This window comes from Leishmania braziliensis, chromosome 29 (genome assembly GCF_000002845.2).
Source record: "Leishmania braziliensis MHOM/BR/75/M2904 complete genome, chromosome 29".
NCBI classification, from domain to species: Eukaryota; Euglenozoa; class Kinetoplastea; order Trypanosomatida; family Trypanosomatidae; genus Leishmania; species Leishmania braziliensis.
In genome coordinates, this window is record NC_009321.2 from 1,128,594 (window position 1) to 1,145,908 (window position 17,315).

A 17,315-nucleotide genomic window follows, 5' to 3' on the forward strand; every position below is an offset into this window, starting at 1 on the left:
CGCTCATCGCGCGGCTCGCAGGCGACAAAGCAGCGGGGAGGGGCCGGGAGAGCCGGTGAGCCGCATGGCCCGATTCACTGGCAGACGGTCTGCCCTGGCGGAGTTGGATGCAGCCGCACTCCTACAAAGGCAGGGGAGCTGCGGCTGTGGGCCCCCATTTGTTTGCGTTGCCCCCCCCCCCCCCCCAGGAAGGACAGGGGATTAGGAGGTCTTTGTTTTGGCATTGCTTTTCTGACGTTTTGCACTGCTGCAGCTCTGGCCCTGTTTGTACGGGTGCATGCAGGTAAGAGGATGGGGCTTGTCGGCGATGAGGCTGAGAGAGGCCTGCAATGAAGTGTAGATCCCTGCTGATACTTTGTATGTGAGGCTGCGCTCTCCATTAGGAGATCCTTATAGGAGGAAAAGGCAGAGAAGAACGCACTGCCCGGGCGGACATTCTGGGGAAGTGACGATTTCATGCACTCAGTGAATATCTTGGAGCGAGACCTATTTCGTGTCTTGTTTTTTTCTGTAGCGTTGCGCTCTGTTTGGCGCGGTGTGCCAACTACGTAACCCTGCGTCCCGGAGAGATGTGGAAGTATGCACGAACAAAAGGTACTCTCTACGCAACTCTGCACTACTGACAACAAACTGGCTCTTTGGCCGCCTCCCCCCGCTTATTAGTTCTTTGCTGCGCTACCAGGCCTTCATCTACCCACACACATACTCACACACCCTTGACGTCGCGCTTTCTCATTTGTTCACTCACGCGGCCTACGGGGCCCTTCGAGTTACTGTTGTCTTCTCATGCGAGTGTGTGTTGTTTGTGCAGCTGCCGCGCTTTGAAGGAGAGGAGCGTTTTCAACTAGAGCCGAAGCGGGCTGTCCCTGCAAGGGCGTCTGCTGCCACTGAGACGATGGAGAGGAGTGAAGAACGTTATGCGGAGTGCAAGGGCACCCGCTATGTTCTCATGACGCTTCCCCATTTCCGTAAGGTCCGCAAACTCGCGTTGTCGCGCGATGCTTCGTGGAAAACACATTACTCTGACAGCCAACTCACAGTGGAGTCTAAGCCGCCTGAGGACGCCTCCACCCATCTCAATATAATTAGGGCGACACGAATCATGAAGAAGGTGCCGCCGCTGGTGTTGTACAACCAACTGCACGACGCCCAGTACCGCACAACGTGGGACACCAACATGCTGGACGGATACAACATTGTTCAGTTAGATAAGCATAACGACATTGGCTACTACGCTGCGAAGTTTCCCTGGCCACTGAGCAACCGAGACTTTTGCAACATGCGCTCATGGATGGAGTTCACAAACGGCGAGTATATGATCTTCAACCACTCCGAGCCGCACCCCGACTGCCCTGTGAAGAAAGGCTTTGTCAGAGCTCGCTCCATCTTGACTGGCTTCTACATTCGCCCCATACCGGGCGAGAGCGGCACGCAGCTGATCTACGTTACCCAGAGCGACCCCTGCGGTTCCATCCCCCACAGCGTTATCAACTATGCAATGACAAAGGGGGCACGTATGATTCTCGACAACTGCGAAAAATACTCGGAGAGGTACCCGGCCTACACTGAGAAGACGTACTCGGTGGATCACGTATATCCGTGGCGCACGCCCAAAATGGACTGGGACAGCACCTACCTGTACCCAGAAGACGTTCCTGCGAGCAGTGGGCCGGCAGTGGAACACCAGCAGCTGGATGCTCATGGCGGCGGCGGCGACGGAGAGGAGGGCAATGGGAAATCTGGTGAAAAGATGGCTTCTCCGTTCCTCTCGAGCGCTGTCACACCATTCAGTACATCACTAGCTCTCGCCCCGGTCGCTCCGTACTGCATCACGGATCTACTTTCCGTTCAGCAGTACCGCTCTATCATGCAGGATGCCATGAACGCTGTAGACCGCTCCTTTCTCCGAGAGGGGCGCGTGCCAACTACGAAGGAGTACATTCTCCGACTCAAATATATTATTGAGGGTATCCGCCAGACTACTGTAGACGTCTAGACGGCAGGCACTGCTGCCGCTGCTGCTGCGCCCGATATGCCATCAGTGCTGGAGGCAAAAGCAACCACAGCACCGCGCAAGGATGAGGTCGACAAGGACCACGCACGGCAGCAGCAGCAGCAGCAGCAGTGCCTGCCGTCTATTTGATATCGCCCCGCTCCTACATGGGCGCGTCCATTACTAAAAAAAGGGCGACGTGCCGTGTCGGTTGCATTTGTGCGTCTCTGTGCGTGTGCGCTGTGCGGTCAGGGTTAGCGTTCTTTTGGGGCTGTACTCTTTCCCCCCCCCCCTCACTTGCTGTTGTTCCTTTCCGCTTGGCTTCTCTTGTGGGGAGATGGGTGGGGTTTGACGCGCAATCCCGCTCTTGGCGTACGCTGTACCTTTGTGCGTGTAACCCAGCGTAGGCACGTATGCAGACCTCTGCTTTACTTTCCATCCCTATGTCATCCTTTCTCTCTCTGTTAGGGGGCGGAAGCAAAGAAAACACCCAAGCGCACGCGCAGGTACACATGCATGCTTCATTCACTGCTTCAAAGCACGCAGTTCAGCAGGTGGTGGAGGAACGATAGCAACACAACAATGACTAAGCGCCATACTGTTCTCACCGTGCTTCACACGCCCTCAGCTTGTGAGTCGGTGTCGTGAGGTCAAGGCTTTGAGAAGGTCGTCTGTACTCTGCATTCGTGAGGCCGGTCTCTTTGAGGCTCGTCAGCCCTGTTGCTGTCGCTCTTTGTGTGTGTGTGTGTTTTCACGGCCACGCCCGCGTATGGCAAGACGGTACTTTTGAGGCACCATGCCACGCTCGTCAAAATGGCTGTCGCTGTACTCGCTGCCAACAATGCCCCTCTCTTTTTCCCTCTGATCTCTTCCACTTCTGCACCTCATAGTGTGTTGATGTTGTTGCCCAATTACCAGATCAGCCCCCTCCTGTGAACCGCGTAGTGCCACAGACAGTGACGCACCAGTGCAAGCATCTCCAGAAACACACAGACAGAGGAGGCAGGCGGATGAGTGCAAGTGGTGCTGGTTGCATCTGGGCACCTTACAGACCCTAGCTCTCCAGCACCGTCAGAGGGCTCTCCCACCCCCGACCTTTCCCTTGCTTGCTGATTTCTCACTGCAAAAAGTATCGTCTTAAAGGGCGGTGTTCTGTCTGCTGGAACTGGTGAAGATGGAGGCCACATACATTGTGGATTGTGGGCATCACACCCTCAAGTACGCCGGGCTCTCAAAGCGGAACCGGAAGGCCGTGCAAGTGCTCATCAAAGAGCGCCGGAGTGAGTGCAATGCCTATGTGACCGATGAGGAGCGGTTTCGACAGTGCGTACCTCAGCTGCTCTCCGGAGAATTGCGCAGTGACGAAGACCTGACGCTCATACTGTTGCTGGATACCCACCACTCGCAGAAATCGAAGGCGACGCTGCTATACGCGTGTTTCGAGCAATTTGGATGCAAGAAGGTTTGTCTTCACTACACCGCCTGCACAGGGCTCTACGCAGCTGGCGAAACCTCCGGGGTAGTGGTGGACCTTGGCTACGCCGGGGTTCAGCTCACTTCAGTACATAAGGGCGCCGTGCAAACGGCCATATCGACGAGACTTTCTTCTGTCGGCACTCGGAGCCTCGACGACGAGCTGCACAGGCTGCTGCACGGCAGCGCGACGGAGGAGACACTTCGACTCGTCAAGACGCACTGCTGCTCATTGACGGAGCGCGACGAGATGGTACCGGAGCTGACGCTGCCGGACGGGTCGGTGTTCCCGCACGATGATCTGAAGAGGAATGAGCTTCACAGAGTCACCAAGGCGCTTCTTTACTCCACCACGTCCTCCGTTCCAGAAACTTTGCGCATGGTTTACCAGAAGCACTCGATTCGTTTCTCCGACTCCACCTCGTGGGTGCAGCTGGGCGGTGGCTCACTGATCAGTGGGGTGGACGAGGCGCTCACGAGAGCAATGGCCCATCCACTTTGCCGCCACTCGGCAAAGCAGCTTCACTTGAAGGACGTCACGCATGCCCCAGTCAGCGGCGGCATCATCCTATCGCAGCTCAACGTCTTCAAGAGCATGTGTATTGGCGTGGCCGACTACGAGGAGTACGGCCCTGACGGCTGTCTCCACATGCAGGTCGTGGACGCCAGGTGACAGCGTGGGTAGTGCACATTTTCACGTATGCAACGAACAATTTCGGCACAGGAGCTGTTTGTCCTTCGTTGTATCCCCTCTTGTGCGACCCTTTCAGGAGATGCAGCGAGCACGCGCACGCATACACCCACACATACATCTCTGCTGCTGGGTAGCCAGTACGGCAGCCTGCCTGCTTCTCTGTCAATGAACGCAGAATTCACAAGTAATACTACCGCTCCTGCGAGGAACTCTCCTCTGTGTGAGCACACCGACTCCCTTCTGCTTCTTCGGTGCAGCTCACCCGCACTTTTTTTAATTTTGGTAGGGGCGTACCCCGCCCTTCGCGCCGGATGCGCCCGAGAGATCGTTGGCAGTATTGAGTGCGCGCCGAGCCTCTGCCAGGTGAGGAGGAGGGACGTGTGTGGGGTAGCTGAGACGGCGTGCTCGTGAGGAGGTCAGGCAAAGATGTGCTATCAGCGGCACTTTCCACGCTCTTTGGCACATTCCTCTTGCCTCGGTCCGACTATGCGTCACGTGCAGATGGCACTCCTCTGTCGGACAGTGCCTCGCTTTTCAACCACTGTTCTTCTCCTCTGCCCCCTTGCCCTTTCTCTCCTTCACTGTGCTCGTGGTTCCCGTCTGGTATGGTGGTTAGTGAGTCTACAAGAGGCGCCGCCCTTCACGAGGGGATTGTCGGCATCCAACAGCCATCTGCTGAGCAATGTGTAGAGATGAGGAAAGTACTCAAGGTCTTTCAACATCGTGCAAGGGCACGCCTTGAGCTCACTCGGGCTCGGATGCAGCTGCGAAATCTGTGCGACTACGAAATCATTGGACGCTACTGCGGGCTTCTGCTTTTCCCGTTTGTCATCTACGTGTGTGTCGGACAAATGCAGGGCTACAGTGAGAGTCGAATCTGCGACTGCATTGCTAGCCGGAAAGATGTGCCCTGAGTCACACACACACATGCTAGTGCCTTGACCGGTGGCTCCGTTCGTTTCACTTTCCACCGGTGGGCGACTGCGCTTCGATGCGAGTCACAGCATAGCGGCAGCCACGCAGCTGAGGGTCCTGTACGCGGTGGATTCAGGTGTGTATGTGCGAGCTGCAGGGCGTACTGTTGAGCCTTGCGCCGCCTCCAGGCTTTTAGCTCTGCAGAAACCATGTGCAACTACGCCAGCAGAAAAGGTACAATTGTGGAGATTTCAGCGAAGAGCACAGCTTCGGTGCGAGGGCGCGCGGCGTACCGACTTTGTGAGAACGGCACTGCCCGCCGCTCTGCGCGAACCCTCGGGGTTAATCTGGTTCGCCTGCCAGAACGGCGGTCGTCTTGTGACCTACAGCAGTCGTGCGTTGCTCGTTGTTGTTGTTAATTTTGCCACAAAACGCCTCACACTGTTCCTGATGTGGCGAAGAAAGCGGAGAAGCGTCATAGTGACGAGCAGTCGCATGCCTGTTTTGCATGCGGGGTTTGCGAGCCTTTTGCTTTCCATTTCTCATGTGATCTCTTCCGTTACCCTCCTTTCCTCCTCCTGGGGCTCGACCTGCGCTATGCCTTCTCTCTTCTTGGGCATTTTGCACATCACGTTCACACGTGCTCGACGTGGCATCGCTGCGCACCTACACGCCGCTCCCTTGTTTACACAGAAACGCAGAGGAAGAACGACGCGCACCCGTGTCAATATACGAGTGACAAACAACCAAGCAGGCGCTCTACCAAATATCACTGCCGCTTTCGCAGCAGTCGTCGGTGCCATCGATTGCCTGGGGAGGCCTGTAGGATCAACGTGGATACAAAAGAAATCTGACCGCGATGATTACCACAAGCGGCCGCGTTGTTCGCAAGGGCGGCAACGCTTCAAGTACCCGGATGGCGCCACCACCCAAGCAGACACCTCAGGAACAAATCGAAGACGCACTGCAGGCACGCGACTTTTCGAAAGCAACCACCATCTTAGAGTTTTACAAGACAAGCGGGCAGAGCCTCGGCGATTTCGCGATTAACGAATGGCTCGCCTATAGTGCTTTCCACGCGAATGACATAGAGAAGGCTATTGATGTGTACAAGGAAATTCTTGCACTGGAGGACTCTGCGCCGATCAACCACACATATCTGGGCTGTTGCTACTACATGAACGGTTCGTTTAAGGAAGCGGAGGAATGCGCGTTACGTGGCCCGACGTGCCCTCTTCAGACGCGACTAATGCTGCACATTGCGCAGAAGATGCACAACGAGGAGAAACTCATGGTCTATCACGGCAAGCTGCAGGATACGGTCGAGGATCAGCTTTCACTGGCTGCGGCGCAGTACATTCGCAACCACTACACAGAGGCCATCGAAGCCTACAAGCCCATTCTTGCTCAAATGAGGGAGTACAAGGCACTCAACGTATACGTGGCGATGTGCTACTTCAAGCTAGACTACTACGAGGTGAGCGTCAGCGTACTGAACGTGTACTTGCAGACCTACACTAGCAGCGCGGTGGCCATCAATCTTAAAGCTGCGAATCACTATCGCTTGTTCAACAACAGAGCGGCGAAGAGCGAGCTGAAGCTGCTGATTGACCTTCAGCGCACCACTTACTACGTTGAGACTGACATTGTGAAGCACAACCTGGTCGTGTTCAACAACGGTGAGGGCGCCCTGCAGGTCCTGCCGTCCCTCCTGGATGTCGGGATTCCAGAGGCGAGGTTGAACCTGGTCATCTACCACCTGCGCCATGAGTGTATCAACGAAGCCTATGAGCTGATGGCCGACGTAGATCCACTCACAACGCAGGAGTACATCTTGAAGGCTGTTGTCAACGCGTACATGGGTCAAAATATGGAGTCACAGGAGCACCTCAAGGTGTGCAAAGAAATCTTCAACTACGTGGGCTCCTCGGCGAGTGACCGCGACACGATCCCTGGGCGACAGTGCATGGCGTCCTATTTCTTTCTACTGCGCGACTTTCCCAACGTGCTCATCTACTTGCGTTCGATTAAGCCGTACTTCAGCAAAGACGACACCTTTCTTTACCTCTACGGCATCGCGTGCGCTGGGACTGGCGAGTATGCAGAGGCGGAGCAGAGCCTGCTCGCGGTCAGCTCGGAAAAGATCAAGTCGGAGTTCAGCTACACGAGCTGGCTTGTACGGTCACACATCAACAATAAGCACCCCAAGATGGCCTGGGATATCTACCTTAAAAAGGAGATGGGCGAGTCTATTGGTATCTTGCGACTCCTCGCAAATGACTGCTACCGCACCAGCGCCTTTTACTATGCAGCCAAGGCGTTTGATGTGTTGGAGCGACTTGACAACGAGCCCGAGTATGTGGAGGGCAAAAAGGGGGCATGCATCGGTGTATTTCAGCAGGTCTTCGCCAATGAGGAGCCGGCCGACTCCCTGTTCGACGTGATGAAGCTCATTGACGCAAGTTTGCAGCGGCACGTCGATGACCAGCCTACGGTGCAGCAGTTTTCGAGCATGCTCGCGTTGATGAAGGACTGGGCAAAGGACGCGAAGCTGAAGCGTCGGTAATGCCGCGAGATGTGGGATTCCTTTTGTGTTTCTTCATTTATGTTTAGTGCTTTTCTTTTCCATCTTGCTCTGTGCCCTTCGCTGAAGGGGTCGCATGTACAGCAAACGCCTCCTAAAGTCTTCTTGAGTTTCTTTCCTCCTTCGTCCCTTTCAGCTGCATCTCGTTCGCTCTTCTCGGGGTATGTGGCATTGCTGGAGGCTCGTTCCTCCTTTCATTGCACTCCCCACCTCGAGGACCTGATTCCGTCCCCTCCCCACGCCCTCCTCCTAGCGGACACCTACTCAGACACATAGATGTGCAAACTGCGGCCTGCTCTTGGAGAGAGGGAGAGAGAGGGACAGGCACCCGCGGACACAGACAAACTGACACACCCACGCCTACGTCTGCTGCTCTCTTCGGATGTGCTGTAGGTGGAGAGGTGTGTATGCTACCACTGGTGCTTGCATTTTGTGCACTGCTGCGCTGCCCCCCTCCCCTTCCCACCCCCCCAAACGGATGTGTTCCTCTTGCATAGTCGTTAGAGTGCACACTGACAGGTTGTTTTCTCTGAAACTGACTGTGATTTAGAGCCTTTGCTCCTTGCTGTTGTTGTCGCTGTAGAGCTCTGCAGCCACCTTGCCACCGACAGAGGCATTCCTTGGGCGAAACTCATCGTCTCGATGTCCTTCAACCCTCAACTGTAAAAGACGCCACTGTGACAGCGGAGGAGCCACAACGAACAACTAAGCAAATTCTGCGACTTTGCTTTGGAACTTGACGTACTCAATGCTCTATATCGGTGCACACTCGTCATGCAGCAGAAGATACGCACGGATGCATACGCAGCTTAACGTGAACATGTCAAACACTCCGTAGAAATCCGCCGTCTCGTTTAGCTTCTGTGCGAGTGTCGCACTTTTCATTCCCCCTTTTCACAGCCGCCGGCTTTCGTCGAGAGCAAAGAATCATTGCTATCATCATCACCAATATGGGGAGCCGCTGCGAGTTTCCTCGCTGTGCTTAACTTGAGCCTTTAGACTGACGAGAAAAAGGATCCAATGAAGCCACATGGATTAGCTGCAGTGCCTTCCATTGTGCAACCATCGCCGTTCCTCACTCGCGCAATATGTGCCCTTTACTGGAAAGACACGTTTCTTGGCAGCTGCGTCGCCATTGCCCCGTCCATTGTGATGACTGCGGGTCATCACTACAATGCAGTCCGCGACGATGTCGGCGACTTCAGCGTGCTGACACGGCCAGGACACTGGGCGGCAGTCAACTACGCGTCAAAAGATAGCGCATATGACGTTGTGGTGTTCTGGCTCTGCGAGGAGGTGACAACGCACACCGCACTGCGAGGGTATCTTCCCTCCGTAGGGGCGCAGGTGGCGACTGTATGGTTGTCCCCTAGGCCGCCACACGACGCGATTGTGTCGCCAGGCGTCGTGATTGAGAGCGAAGCCGATAAATGCGTGGCGCGCGGCACTGTGAGTACGACTGGGTCGAGCGGCGCACCTGTTGTGGACGTCTTTGGTGAACACATTGTCGGTCTCCATCTCACGTCCAACACGCGTGACGGCTCACGTGTTTCTGGCTTCATACCGTCGCGCAAGCTGGTCTCTCTTTTCGCGGAGATGTGGGTCGAGCACGCCCGTGTGACGTCGTCTTCATAGACTCCGACAGTGCCAACCACCAAGTTTGAAGTCGTGCGCTTTGGGGGGCTTCTTCACTGTGGCGCGGCAAGACTGCTGCACGAGGCTGTGCTGCTGTTTATCCGTTTTACAGCAGAGTGTGCGCGTTTAGGCATGTCTGTGTGTGGGCGCTTCCATCTTCCCTCTCCTACAGATATCACGGCACGTATGGACAAAACGACAAGGACAACACATGGACGTTTTCTCCTCTATATTCTGAACGTCCGCCAGACGCATCTTCTCTATTCAGAGCTTCTCGAGGCTTAGGTGAGCACATGTATAAACGTATTCGCATCTCCTCTTACTGCACCTGCTTGGTTCTCTCTTCTCCCCCGATCTCCACCGCTGCTCTGATGTTTTTTCCATCATTTTAGTCCTCTACTAGCCACGGCACTTAGCCGACCACCCACATAACCACCCGCACGCTGGGTTGAGCCCCCCCTCTCTCTGCTCCCCCACCCCCAACGAGGTTTTCACCAGTACGTCTGGGGGCCGTACATCGTGTTGCATCTTTAAATTTCTTTTTGGAGGTCCTGCGTGACAGCGTAATTGCACACGGTGAGGTGCATGTCCGACACCACTTCACCCACCACCTCCGCGGCTCAGCATGGGGCGCTCCAGTTTTCAATGGAAGAGCTGGCAGCGGGTGGCTTTGCTGGCTTTGCGGAGCACTTTGTGATGTTTCCCTGCGACACCATCAAGACACGCATTCAGGGCGGGCATGCGCGAAGTATACGACACGTGGTGAGACACTTGTGGAGCCACGAGCGGCTAACGCATCTCTATCGCGGATGCGTGCCGGTTCTCGTCTCAGCGATTCCAGCGCATGGTGCGTACTTCAGCGTGTACGAGGCGCTCAAACGTCTCTTTGGCGACGACACCAATGTGGGCATCGCCGCAGCGGCGTCGTTCGCCACGGCTGCCCACGACACGGTGTCTACGCCGTTTGACGTCATCAAGCAGCGCATGCAGATGGACAGACATCGCTGCTTCACGAGCTCCGTCGAGTGCGCTAGGCGGATTGTCAGAAGCGAAGGTGTCGGGGCCCTTTTCACTTCTTTGCCAACGACTGTGGTAATGAATATTCCCCACTTCTCGGCCTACTGGCTCGCTTATGAGGGCTTCCTTGCGTCTCGCGGGCATGGCAGCGTGCGTCATCGCGAAGACGAGATGACGGTAGACTACATGGCCGCCGGGTTTGTAGCAGGCGCGTGCGCTGCTGTTGCCTCCTTTCCCCTTGATACTGTCAAGACACATCTCCAGCTCGGACACGGACTCGGCTTCCGGCACACTTTGAGTCAGTTGATCAAGCGTCACGGAATGCGTGGCGTCTTCTCTGGCGTCCTGCCACGCATCCTCTACACAGCTCCTTCTGGTGCCATTATGATGGTGTCGTACGAAACAGTAAAGAACGTGCTCGTATTCGAGAAGCGTATCTTGTAAGGGGCGCGTTTGAGAGTATGAGAGTGTAGAGGCAGCGGCGATGGTATGCCTTCGGGCGTCAGTCACCCGCTTCTCCACGCGGCGCGTGTACGACGGCTAGCAGAGCTGGGCCCCTCAGGCTTTGGTAAAGACAAGGAATTGCAGACACGAAGTGTCCGCATGAACACAGTTTTCATTGCTCAGGTGTCACCCACAATCGTGTTTTTTTCGTTTACCACTATCCGTACGGCCTTTCTCCCGCTTGAAGTCTCATTCCCTCTTCTGCCATTACTTCCACGGGGCACACCAGTAGAGAGGCCTCGGCACATGCTCGTAACATCATCTAACCGCGTGTCCTTCCTGGAGGGGAGGGGGGGGGGCAACGCAAACAAATGGGGGCCCACAGCCGCAGCTCCCCTGCCTTTGTAGGAGTGCGGCTGCATCCAACTCCGCCAGGGCAGACCGTCTGCCAGTGAATCGGGCCATGCGGCTCACCGGCTCTCCCGGCCCCTCCCCGCTGCTTTGTCGCCTGCGTGCCGCGCGATGAGCGCCAGACGGCCTAGGCTGGGCCGCACGCCTTGATGCCGGCGGGCCGCCCCCGGGGGGCCTGCTCGTGGGCGGTGGCGGCCTGTCGTGCGGGTAACAGGGGCCTGGTCTAGGTGCATGCCGCCTGCGCTCAGGCAGGACGTTGGCCAGCCTCAGGCCAGGGCCCTCGCGGACGGCGTGTCCCGCCTGCATGCCACACCCCACCCTCAGTCGCCCCAAGCCACGGCACTCCGCCATGTGGTGTGGCGACCCTGGAGGACTCGATGACGCAATGCGGGACGCTCTCCCCACGCTTCCCGCCCCGGCGCCTCGCGCGCACGCACCTCTGCGCGTCCCTCCTGTCCATCACTCGTGCTCTGCTGACCTCTGCATGCCTTGCCTGGATTTCATACGCCATGCCAGCTGTGCTTCGCAGCGCATGCGCACCGCGCTCGCCCTATTGGATCTTGGGACCTGCGCCCGGACGGCGTTGCTCTCTTGGCGGGCTCGCCTTCCTCACCACCTGCCATTTCCGGCGGTGCCATGCGGCTGTGGCAGCAGGGGCACCCCGCCGTCTCCAGGGGCCGCACGCCCTTGGCAGGGGTGGGCGAGCTGAGCGGCAGGGACCCGTGGAGAAGCATGGCCCGGCGCACAAAGAACCCACCGCTTGTCGCCCGGACGGGGCGCAGGGCGGGGGAGGGAGGGGGGCAGCCGCAGACACCAGGCGGGGAGAGCCCGCGCAGCGCGTGGGCGGGGTGCGCAATCACAGCACGGCGTGCAAAGCCACCGCATGAGACGAGCAGTGCCTCCCGCCTCGAGCGGCCCGCCAATCTCGCGTAGCACACCTGGCGCAACGCCGCGGCGGGGTCACTCCTCACGCCCCTCATCCTGTTCCATAGCAACAACAGCAGCCAAACAGGCAGGGTTGGGGGGCACCACAGCGCGCGCGCCGTGGACTGGCGGCGCACCACCTGCACTCCATGTCGCCACTGCGAGCCGGCTGCCGCTGCAGGAATGCAAGGTACGCGCAGGTGCCGGTGCGGAGCTCGGCGAGCAGCGCCCCCCGTCGTCCCGTACGCGCAGCATCTCTGCCCTCATGGCGCGATAGGGTGCGGCCGCCAAGACGCTTTTGCCACAGCGGGTCGCACCGCGTACTGCGGCTTTGGGCACCGTCGGCCTGGCGTCGGAGACCGGTGGGAAGGCCCCTAATAGTCACCTCAAGGCAGCACAGACAGAGCAGTAGACGGACGCGTGCACTAGTGGTATTCTCAGCACGATTCAGTGTAGGCTGGTGCATCATGCGATCATGACAGCAAGCCTATTCGGCACAGCGTCACCCCAGCCCTCCTCGCGCACACCAGAGCTCCACAGGCATACCTCACGAACAGCTGCAGGCGGTCTGGCCTCTCCACCGACCGAAGATTTGATCCTCATTCTACTGGTGAGATGACGGGCGTCATACGCGATACAGAGAGCAGCTGCTAAATGAAGTCAGCGCCCATTGGAGGCAGAGTGCATGACGCACTCATTGGCGGTTATACTGGGGAGCGTCGTGCACTGTCCAGAGCCAGTCGATAGAACAACTCCGCGTTTGTGTTTTTTGCGAGGTACGTGTTTCTCAGTGCAGCGCCATCGGCAGCCCGGCGGATCTGCCCTTCATTTGGCGCGTTGGCCTCGACCACCACTTCGAGCGGCACTGCCTCCACTTCAGCCAACCCTCGATCAATGACGTAGGCAGCTGTTAGCACGTCCCATGCATAGTACCCATTACCGGGGTTGAACAGTTCGACGTGCGTGCAGCTTGCCCAAGTAGAGGCCACAAACTGAGACAGCAAGTACTTGTTCTGTGCACCGAACTTCTGCACCACCTCCGACGTCACCGGCACTGAGTTAGTTGAGTCGAGTGAGAAGATGATCTTCTTGAGGTGCGGACACATGAGCACCGTGTTGGCCGCCGCAGGATCCCAAAAGATATTCCACTCTGCGCTGCCATCCGTTCGGCCGTCGATGAAGACGTTGCCCTTCACGTCGACCGCGCCACCCATGATGACGCACTCCTCCACATTCTTGCAGAACTCCTCGCCGTACTTCTCGATGCACCACGCCACACACGAGAGCGGTCCAGTCACGCAGATTATCACCTTCTCCGGGGAGGACATTACCAGCTGAGCCATAACCTCCTCACCCACTAGTGCATCATTCTGGTCACGCACGCTGTTCCAGATGGTCACATGCTCGGGAATGTTGACACATGGAAGGTCATCCATGTTTTTCGCGCTCCACCGCCACTCCGACGGGAACGGGTTAACGCCCTTGAAGGACGTCTTCGCAACAGGGAAAAGCCCTGTCGCTTCCGTGGCGTGCATCATAGCCATCAACTTACCCGATACACTGAATGCATGGTCCACGATGCAGTCGGCGTCCGTGACTATACAGCCAATCACCTTCACTGACTCCGGATTGCCCAGCAGCAGTGCTAGCGCAACCAGGTCGTCGTGTCCACCATCATGGTCAATAATAACGGGCTTTGGCGACATGGCTTTCCCTTTGAGCAAAGCGGCTTATAAAAGTGTCAATCAAAAAGTCCCTAAGGCAGGCGGCAGAAGATATGCACAGACGCGCAAGTCCTTCAACTTCAATGGGTGTTCTTTGCTTGCCTCTGCAGCGGTGACACGCTGGGGTTCTGCTTGTCGCGTAACAGCGAGATGCAGCAACGTTGCTTGACAGTGTTCCTTTCAGTAGAAGACGAAATATGTGAAGAGGGAGGAATGAGGGCGCAGACGCGGAAGCGGCGGAGAAGAGAGAAGAATCGATTCCTCCCTGAGTGCACTCGCGCGTCTGTCACACACAAAAGGCTAAAGGAAACGCATCCTCTCACTCCCTCTGCTTTGCTTCCTTCTCTCCGTCCCAAGTCAGTAAGCGAGAGCATCCGCCCCTGCGAGGGGGGGGGAGGAAGTACACATTCAAATCCGTTATGTCACATTCCATCAATTCCTCTCTCGCCACGCAGAAACTATGGCAGACCAACGTACTCTGCATGCGGCTGCAGCCTTCATGGCGCAGAGAAGGAACCGGCTCCGTTAAGTGCCCACAGCCTGAGGCTCCAACAAGCAGCTGTGCATGTATTTTTTCCTCGATGGTCCAGACTCACACGACCTCGCATCCGGAGAGCCCGACAACACTGGCACCGACTACCAGTCGGGCCTCATACCCTTCGAAGAGTGAGGAAAAGGCGGGCGTTTTACGCAATTGGAGGCTCATATCGCGGACGAGGCAATCATCACGCTGCTGAGGGAGAGCACAAAGGTACCCGAGAAGTGCATCCACCGTCCCGAGGACCCGGCCCACAACACACCTCTCAAGACCGTTTTTAGCAACATTTGTGGAGGCAGACCACGCTCGGTGCCAGGCGAAGAAGCGGACGCTGGCTTGCGATGGGGATCGTGGGAGGACTCAGGGCGTATATATTTTTCGCCCATGGAGAAGCGCTATCGCGGAGTGGCAAAGGCACACACAAGATCGACGAGGGACCTTCTGAAGAGTTTCCTCCACGTTCGACCAGCTGGCTGCAGGCAAGCGGTTCCAGCACAGCAGACATAGCCTTTGCGAGGCCACTCTCCAACTAGCACCAAAGACCGAGCGGATAGGGTCGCAGTAGACCGTGGCGGAATCAGCCACAGCACCCTCGGCAGCGAGCGGCCCCTCTTCTTCAATCATTCGACACCATGCTCAGCACGGCCACGGGTAAGGGGAAAAGCGGAACGAGAAGCTGTCCCCGTACCCTACCCCTCAGAATAAGAAACAGCTTTGCACGACTCACGGGGTCAGCATCCAATGCGAAAAGAGAAGCGGTCCTCCACCCCCTGGAGGTCTGAGAGGGGGCAAGCTAACTACTGGACATGGTACCGGTGTTCCGCAAGCACCCTTCGCCGTTAGCGCTACTCGGCAACCTCACCGTTCGCTACGCCAGGGAGCAGCTACAGGTGGCACACCGTCTCAGGACTAGTTTGTTTGTGTGCCTCGTGTAGAAGAGGAAGAGTGCGTCTCGACGTTAGAGTAACAGCCACGACAAGTGTCGCTCCATACCAGCCGTGTCGCGACCCATGGATGTCGTCGCTGGGCGTGCAGCACTGAGGCCAAGGTGAAGAAACGAGATGGAGAGACTATGGGAACTGTTTCTCACGTCATCACGAGGCCTGTGCACCTCACAGAACCCCGCCCCCATGTCGGAAGAAGACGCCGCAGCGTTCAAGGAGCAAGTATCAAAGATTACCGCAGTTTCGGCAGCTGCGTGATTGTTTCCACCTTCTCAGTGGTGGGAAAGAAACAGAGCCAGACTAGGCGACCATTTATCTTGTCGCGAACAGCGAGTCGCGTGGCTCGCCGTGAAAGGATGTAATGTTGATATCCAGTTGAGCTGCTCACCCTGGCAGAGCGCCCCGTGCGGCGCGGGTGGAGTGGGGCACCTGAAAACGTTGGTTTACCAGGTGCCTATGGCTGCTGAGTTACAGCCCCTCGCTGTGTTCCTCACGACAGCCGGAATGGTCGATCGCCTGAGAGCCATGCCCATGGAGTGAAGCGTGAGCCCTGAAGTGGTGCCAATGGTGACAGCAGTATGGTGTGGTCACCCATCCCTACGCTGTTCGACCCTCTACGGATGTGCAAGTTACTGGGTAGATGGATGGTGTGTACTCTGCAGGCACCTGTCGCGCCGTGCAGCAGGCGGGGGTGTCGGCCAGACGGACAGCAGACCCGGTCAACACCCCACTCCACAATGACGAAACCTACGTCGCCCCCCGGGATCTGTTTGCAGGGGTTGCCTACGACTGTAAGGCAACACATGTTTGCTGTGGCGAAAATACCGTCAGGGAAGTGCGCGCGAGATCGGCTCAATACTTTACCGTTGCCCAGCTGGAGGGTCTCTTGCGGCAACTGTGGGGCTGGGCCCGAGCGCTGCTGACTCTGTCTCATCGATGTTGGTTGCCTCTGAAACAGTCAATGGGACTCTTTTTTTAGCGGTCGCGCATTTGCTGCATGGCGCATCCCTGGCCGCGCTGTCCGCGAGTGCCCCGGCGTGAGCTGCAGCAAATGACCTACGTGTGCAATGACGAATACACCACGGGGGCACATCACGCCGATGGCGATGGTCAGCGCGCTGTACGACCTCTGCACCGAGGAGAGAGTGAGGGGATGGGGTGTCGGGTGCGCGAACCAGGTCACCGAGTAAGCCGCCACTACAGACACACGCCGGGAGAACATCTTACCGGCAGAAGAGATGCAGCAAAGCATCGAGAAGCGCGCTCGTCACTTGAGATACTCAGTTCCTTTATGCCTGTGGGAGCTGGGGTTCATCGTTGCGCAGATTGCACTTCTGGCCTCGTCGCTTTCCACAAGAGCTGCTCTGATGGCCAATGCTGAACTCCACACAATCGTCTCGCCTACCATACCTAAGCCACGGCCTATCACATAAAATCGAGCAATAACCTCGCAGAGGGACCGAGACGTAATCACATATGCCACGCGCGAAGTAGCGCAACTAGCGACACGGGAAAGTGAGACAGGAAGCTGAAAGAACGAGTAGCCATGCTCTCTTATCAGGGCACAGACACAGCATACACGCTTATCAACGCTCTCGTATAACACCCGTGCTCCATTCCTGTCGCTATATTATCAGTGTAAGCAGCGCGATCGTGCACACAACCCAGAAGTCGGGTTGCTTGAGAGAAATATGCCGACTCGCTCATCACCTCAGCACAACCTTCTTTCGCTTCTTTCACCTCCATCACACTCTCTCGTACTGACGAAAAAAAAAAAAAAAACGGAAAGGCCTCATTCCCGTCGTGCGCAGCTCTTGAGCAGGATGTGTGTGTGTGTGTGTGTGTGTGTGTGTGTGCCTGTGTGCTGGCGGCAATGCTCGCAGTTGCAACACTACAGTGATGTAATAGAGGCCCCTGGGGAGAATCGCTGACCGCAGAGTGAGTCCGTTGTCTGCCAAAGAAGATAAAACACGAAATGGCAGAAGCGAGCAGTGTCGCTCGTTTTGTGCGTTCCTTGTC

General features: G+C 56.9%; 7 protein-coding genes across 7 annotated transcripts; 6 read left to right on the forward strand and 1 right to left on the reverse strand.

Annotated features, from left to right (window-relative positions):
- Positions 1–895: 895 nt before the first annotated feature.
- Positions 896–1,996, forward strand: LBRM_29_2790 (conserved hypothetical protein; the record flags this gene model as incomplete). The annotated part of the gene is made up of 1 exon (XM_001566571.1): positions 896–1,996. One exon carries the CDS (start codon positions 896–898, stop codon positions 1,994–1,996), a length of 1,101 nt encoding a protein of 366 aa, XP_001566621.1.
- A 1,171-nt stretch (positions 1,997–3,167) lies between these two features.
- LBRM_29_2800 (putative actin-like protein) lies at positions 3,168–4,139 on the forward strand (the record flags this gene model as incomplete). Its single annotated transcript, XM_001566572.1, has 1 exon — positions 3,168–4,139. The coding sequence occupies one exon, from the start codon at positions 3,168–3,170 to the stop codon at positions 4,137–4,139; it is 972 nt and encodes a 323-aa protein (XP_001566622.1).
- A 713-nt stretch (positions 4,140–4,852) lies between these two features.
- Positions 4,853–5,074, forward strand: LBRM_29_2810 (conserved hypothetical protein; the record flags this gene model as incomplete). Its single annotated transcript, XM_001566573.2, has 1 exon — positions 4,853–5,074. One exon carries the CDS (start codon positions 4,853–4,855, stop codon positions 5,072–5,074), a length of 222 nt encoding a protein of 73 aa, XP_001566623.1.
- An 860-nt stretch (positions 5,075–5,934) lies between these two features.
- Positions 5,935–7,641, forward strand: LBRM_29_2820 (conserved hypothetical protein; the record flags this gene model as incomplete). The annotated part of the gene is made up of 1 exon (XM_001566574.1): positions 5,935–7,641. One exon carries the CDS (start codon positions 5,935–5,937, stop codon positions 7,639–7,641), a length of 1,707 nt encoding a protein of 568 aa, XP_001566624.1.
- Positions 7,642–8,679: 1,038 nt separating this feature from the next.
- On the forward strand, positions 8,680–9,294 carry LBRM_29_2830 (conserved hypothetical protein; the record flags this gene model as incomplete). Its single annotated transcript, XM_001566575.1, has 1 exon — positions 8,680–9,294. The coding sequence occupies one exon, from the start codon at positions 8,680–8,682 to the stop codon at positions 9,292–9,294; it is 615 nt and encodes a 204-aa protein (XP_001566625.1).
- Positions 9,295–9,879: 585 nt separating this feature from the next.
- LBRM_29_2840 (mitochondrial carrier protein-like protein) lies at positions 9,880–10,755 on the forward strand (the record flags this gene model as incomplete). The annotated part of the gene is made up of 1 exon (XM_001566576.1): positions 9,880–10,755. One exon carries the CDS (start codon positions 9,880–9,882, stop codon positions 10,753–10,755), a length of 876 nt encoding a protein of 291 aa, XP_001566626.1.
- Positions 10,756–12,794: 2,039 nt separating this feature from the next.
- LBRM_29_2850 (putative inosine-adenosine-guanosine-nucleoside hydrolase) lies at positions 12,795–13,796 on the reverse strand (the record flags this gene model as incomplete). Its single annotated transcript, XM_001566577.2, has 1 exon — positions 12,795–13,796. One exon carries the CDS (start codon positions 13,794–13,796, stop codon positions 12,795–12,797), a length of 1,002 nt encoding a protein of 333 aa, XP_001566627.2.
- Positions 13,797–17,315: the final 3,519 nt, after the last annotated feature.